At 54.4% G+C, this 5,424-nt stretch overlaps 1 protein-coding gene across 1 annotated transcript; it reads left to right on the top strand.

Annotated features, from left to right (window-relative positions):
- Positions 1 to 4,523: 4,523 nt before the first annotated feature.
- On the top strand, positions 4,524 to 5,196 carry PODANS_1_20910 (uncharacterized protein; the record flags this gene model as incomplete). The annotated part of the gene is made up of 2 exons (XM_001903013.1): positions 4,524 to 4,727; positions 4,828 to 5,196. The coding sequence occupies 2 exons, from the start codon at positions 4,524 to 4,526 to the stop codon at positions 5,194 to 5,196; spliced, it is 573 nt and encodes a 190-aa protein (XP_001903048.1).
- Positions 5,197 to 5,424: the final 228 nt, after the last annotated feature.

Genomic DNA, 5,424 nt, shown 5'->3' with positions numbered 1-5,424 from the left:
AATACTAGCGCATGGCTATACCTGCAACTGTCGTCCGTCAGCAGCGGGCAGCGGACACAAAGGCCGATGCGCGACCCACAACTCACCCACAACATAACGGGCGGCAGGCCGGGAAAATGCAATGGCAGAGCCGTGAGGTTGTGACTTTTGTGAGCTGTGAGCTGGAGTCCCGCGGACAGGCCCGAGAGTGATCCAGCACTCCAGTGGGGCGGGCTTCGCTAGTCTCCGACTTGGATTGCCGCCAACTCAACCCACTGTCCTGGACGCTGGGACGGGAACGTCCAATAGATCTCCAGCACGAACCCTGCCGACACGTTTCCGGATCGATGGACGTTTTTTTCTCGAAGCTGGGGAGCAACAGCTCCTCACGCGTCATCAGACACGGCCCTTGTGTTCTCCCATCTCCCTTGCTGCTCGCCGAGGACTTTCTCAAGACAGTCCAATCCATTACAACAGCAAACCACCATCAATATCACACCCTCCGTCTTTTGCCAGCCGGAACACCGCACCCTTGCCACTGGCCCGTCCCATTGTTACATGCATGTTATTTGTTTCCCACCCCACCCACGGCAATTCGGGTGCCTGGGATATGACCCTGTATCTGTCCTGCTCATCAGCAGCGTGATCGCTTCTCGTTTTCTTGTTGTTGCCTCCACACACGACGCTTACTTGCCAACAGCATGCCATTCGCAGAAAAATCTTGGAGCCATCCCTGCTGCATGGATGATACCACGCACACTAACTTAGCGTAGCTGTGGGCTAGTCCGTGTGAGTGTTTTGCCATGGCAAAGGTTTTTTTGGCTCTTGGGGCGGCAGGCACAGGGCCCCCTTCATAGCGCTCGTGTTCCATGGTAAGATCTGATCAAGAAGCGGGACACGGCGGCGGCAAAGTCGCGTATTGGAGCTGCAGAGGCGGTCGGCCCGGTTCGCTTAAAGATCCACGGCGACAGTGACACACTGAGCGGGAGTTTTTAATCAGCAGTGCTTGGCCCGGCCGGAAGCTGCGGAAGGGTCAGTTGATGTCTGGGTGGGAGAGTGAGGGAGGGGGGGAGGGGGGTGGATAGCTAAGTCCGTGAGACAGCGTGGCTCAAGACAGTGACAGACCAACAGACAGCCAGCCAGATGGCGATGGCGCGGCGGAGGTATTGTCGACGCTCGATGCTGCTGCTTCCCGCTCGTACTGGTCCCTGTTCGAGACCGCTGCTTCGCGAGATCGATTATGCGAGTCAGAGTGTGAGATGCAGAGGAATGAAATGCAGTGTTGCCTACTCTCCTGCCTGCCTCCGTCTCTTGTGTTCCCATCCCCCGCCCTCCATGAGCACTTTCCGTTCTGGGCGTGCTCTTAGCCTGTGCTGTTCTGTGATTGGTGCAATGCAAGGGTCATAGCTTTCGGAGGGGAAAAGGAAGGAGGTGGGCCCTGACGTGCAAGTGAGAGAAGGAGCTGAGGGTGTGTGATCAGCTGCCATTTTTTGGCCAAAACTGAACTGAAGAACTTTACCCAAACCCGGGCCACTTTTGCCAGCCGCACTGGCCACCTCTGAACTACCTGCTAAAGGCCTGGATATTTCACTGAAATACGTGAGACTATACCTAACTATACTAATTATTTGTAGTATTAATTATATTACTAATACTAGATGCACTGAGCTAAAGCCTATAAAGCCAATAAGCCTATAGCTGATAGTAGCTTACAGTGCTGAAAAGCTTTAAAAAAAGTAGGTATTTAGTTGGCTCTTGAAAACTTTCAAGGTAGAGATACTCTGTTAAAAGATTTCAGGAGCCTTCTAATAGTTTTTTTTTTAATTAATTAACGTAGAAATATAGGCTCGCGCTTATTTAGCTAGTTATTTTAATAGTAAAAAGATTCAGTTGCCGCTAATCGCACAGTTAAATATTAACTGTTTGTGTAAGTTTAGTTACCGCCGATGACACCCTAACCGAAGCTAATGATCAAACGACCTGCTTGAATACTTTTTCTCCGCTGGAAACACTTCGGTCGTCGATAATACTCGACGGAGGGCCCGAAATCTGCGAGGCCCGCTCGCCTCCGTCACTCAATATTCCTGCCGTTCTGCCGTGCTGCCATCGAGCTGCCGACACCCAACCAACTCCCAATCGGCGCTCATGCACCTCGACCAATCTGGATGCCCTGACTGTCCACATCCAGCCTTATCCCGTGCGATATGAAAAGGGTCGAACGGCGAATCCCCTCCGAGAGCAGCTTGGTATCAACGCTGGATGTTTTCTGCAGCCGGATGTAAGGCAGCTCGTCTTTTCTGCAAATGGTTCCTTTCAATCTCACGTACGTTTTACACATAGCTGGCAACCTCGTGATGCTGGTGGTTCGATTATTCAGACGCTCCCGGCATCTTCTTCCATACCGTCCCGGCCAGCCGTCTTCTTACACGCAAACAGTAGGCAAAACTCGGGCATGGTTTCCTTGTTTAACCAAAACGAACAGAGACGGGATATTTTGATTGATATCATGGCCGGATCTCATGTGCCGCAAACCACTCTAGTTACATGCCGTCCTTGGCGGTTCGGCTGGTCAAGTCTCCTGGGTCCTTCTGCCCAGCAAACTTTTTCGCATTGTCCGGCACCGTCTTTGTTTCTGACATGACTGCAGCTGACGGGCCGGTCCACACTCCGACCCTGCGGATAACACCAGATGATCTGTTCTGCCGACTGGGGTCCAAGATACCTCATGGTAGGTACCGTACCGCCAGGTCTGAAGACAACGTGTCTGTCATAGGTTTTGGCCATCAACGTATTACAAATACCTCAGCTGAGTTCGTAGTACGTACCATCCCCTCCCGGGTACAGTCCCCTGCCAAAGGTTTGTGAAGCCATCCTGCCCGTTTTCCTCTCCTCGGAATTAAATCAGTTCCACGCGCTATGAAAATGTAACCTTGGAGCTAGATGATGTAAATTTCGAGCTCTTGGACCGGTCATCTGCGGTCGATTAAGAAACACAAACACCGTTCAGGCTTCATCTGAATACCCACCGAATTCCGTGCTGGGCCCAGGCCTCAAACTGACGAGACACTGATAGGTTATCCATCTCTCCTGGCAAGCCTGTTGTGACTTGTCAACGGCTCGGGATCAGATGGCGTATCTGCCACGCCTCTAGATGTTTGACATGTTACCCAGTGCACTGCCTCAGCGCGATGTGATCAGCCTGGTACCGGTGACATGGGCTCCATGCCACCGGGAAGGCCGCCGCCGAGTATGGGGTACGCCTGTCAGTTTTGCGCAATGCTTATTGGCCCAGACCAAAGCACATGAATGCCTCTCGAAAAGGAGGGACGAGGAAGGGAAACCCGGCGAGCTGTTGCTGCAGGTTGCGGCTGGCCCCCTCAGATGAGAGAGATCCGGTCGTTCCACTGCTTTGAAATACTGTCAGTCCATACATCTCTCGAATTCTCACCACTGGCCCCCAACCCCCGAGGAGATTATTTGTGTAGCTCAGGCATCCTATATGTGGCACAACCAGTTGAAACTCGGAGCTTCTCGAAGCACGGCGCAGCATGCGAGATATGAGAGCAAGCAAAGCGCCTGGGGTGCTCGCCATGTCATCGAGGGCCGAGGCAGGTACCGAAACGAATATCCCGGCAATGTGACCACGTATGACAAGATCTCGAGGCAACAGCAATGGTTAGAAGAACATAGTCACCATATAGTGTAGGTAGAAACCAGTGATGATGGAAGAGACACACGACGACACTAAAATGTTCCGCCGGTGGGGGGGAGGAAAAGGTCTCTTTGCTGTGGCTCCCAGATCCTGCGGCCCAGCTGCGACCAGTGCGACCGGCCGCCCGGGCGGGTTCTTTGAGCAAGGAAGGACGATTGGCTGCGGGAACGTGTGGCATCATCAACGACGCAACGCGGAAGGCAGATGGGGCAGATGGAGCTAGGGTTTTCTTGGGGCTCTTGGGAACACTGGAGGTTGTGCCAATCAACCGCCTGTCCAGGGACCCGACGGCCCGCGCCTGCTCCCAAACAGGAGTCGCACCCATGCTCCACCCGCTGGTCGCTCCGAGCCACCAGCTCCGCTACTGGGACCGGTGATGCACGAATCTTCCAGGGTCCCTTGAAGGCAGGCTGAGGTGGCCGTTCACACGGTTCACACGGTTCACACGGTTCACACTGTGCGCGATACGGTACCTACCTACCTAAAAATTCCCATTCTCCATCTTCTGAAGAGAGCGAACACACCCTGACGCCCTGACACCCTGACGCCCTGACGCCCCCCCCCCCCCTCCTCGCGCCGCCTGCTGCTGATGGAGCCATGCCATGGAGCAATGGAGCCTGTGACCCAAGTTCCAACAGCAAGCTGCGGCACCGATCCGTCATAAGCCGGTGCTGGGCCCTCCCTCCTCACCACCCACCTCCACGTTCCCGCTCAGCCCGTTTTTTTTCGGCCTCGCATTTCTTGCAAACCCTTCCAGGTTCCGCGCAGCTGGAGACGGGCGTGACCGAATCGGTCTGTTGGTCAGAGGTTGGCGCGCTAGTAGTCAGGTCGGATGCTGCTGCTCCATCGATCAGATCGCCCTTTGCTGTCTTCTCTCTCACCTTTTTCTGTCTCCTGTTTCTTGCAGACACCAGACAACAAACGGTCGCGACCGACACGCAGGACAGACACACACCATACCACTCAGCTAACGTCTAACAGCCTTTTGACTTTGGCGCTTCGTCGACTGCAATCTTCAGCCGCCGGACCTAAAGAGGTACAATGACACTCCCTTCCGCGCCGGCCCATGCCGAACCCATTTGCGGTGCATCGCAAACATGCGCAGTCGAATGGGGTCACTGACACAACTATGGTAGACCTCGAAGCTCGCTCTCTTTCCTTTCGGGACCTGGTCTGCTTTTTTCTCTTTTCGCAAACATCAGTCGACACCACAGCCAGGGCAAGACAGCCAAAGTCGCACACGCAACAACCGCATCATCGAAGCAGCCAATCTTCTGCTGCGGCAAACACCACCATTTCCCTCTTCTTTGTCCTCCCCCCTTCCCGTTCTGCCCCGCGCTGGGCCGTGCCGTACCGTGCAGGTACTGTTTCTGTACCCCCTCCGTCGCCCAAGGAGACGCCTTGTCCTTTGTTGCTGTTCGAGGTACGTACTTGACTCTCGTTCTCTTCTTTGGCTTATTGTCCCCCACGGCATCTTGACTTGGGCTGCCTTCAAGTGCCCATGACCTGATCCAAGCGAGCGCAGCTAGCCTGGGGAATCGGCCGTCGTCAGAAGTGGACGGATATGTCTTGTGGGGGGTTGAGAAGAGTCTGTATCCCAACCATGGGGGGAGACAGTGACAGGTGCTGGATCTTCCTAGGGCTTACAGCAAACTGCGGCTGCATTGATTGGGCAAAGCAAGACGCGGGATGGTTGCGTCCAGATGACTAAAGGTGCCTGGCGGATGGAGTCT

Source organism: Podospora anserina, chromosome 1 (assembly GCF_000226545.1).
Source record: "Podospora anserina S mat+ genomic DNA chromosome 1, supercontig 5".
NCBI classification, from domain to species: Eukaryota; Fungi; Ascomycota; class Sordariomycetes; order Sordariales; family Podosporaceae; genus Podospora; species Podospora anserina.
The sequence above is the reverse complement of the archived record's forward strand: the minus strand, read 5'-3'. Positions and strand labels throughout refer to the sequence as shown.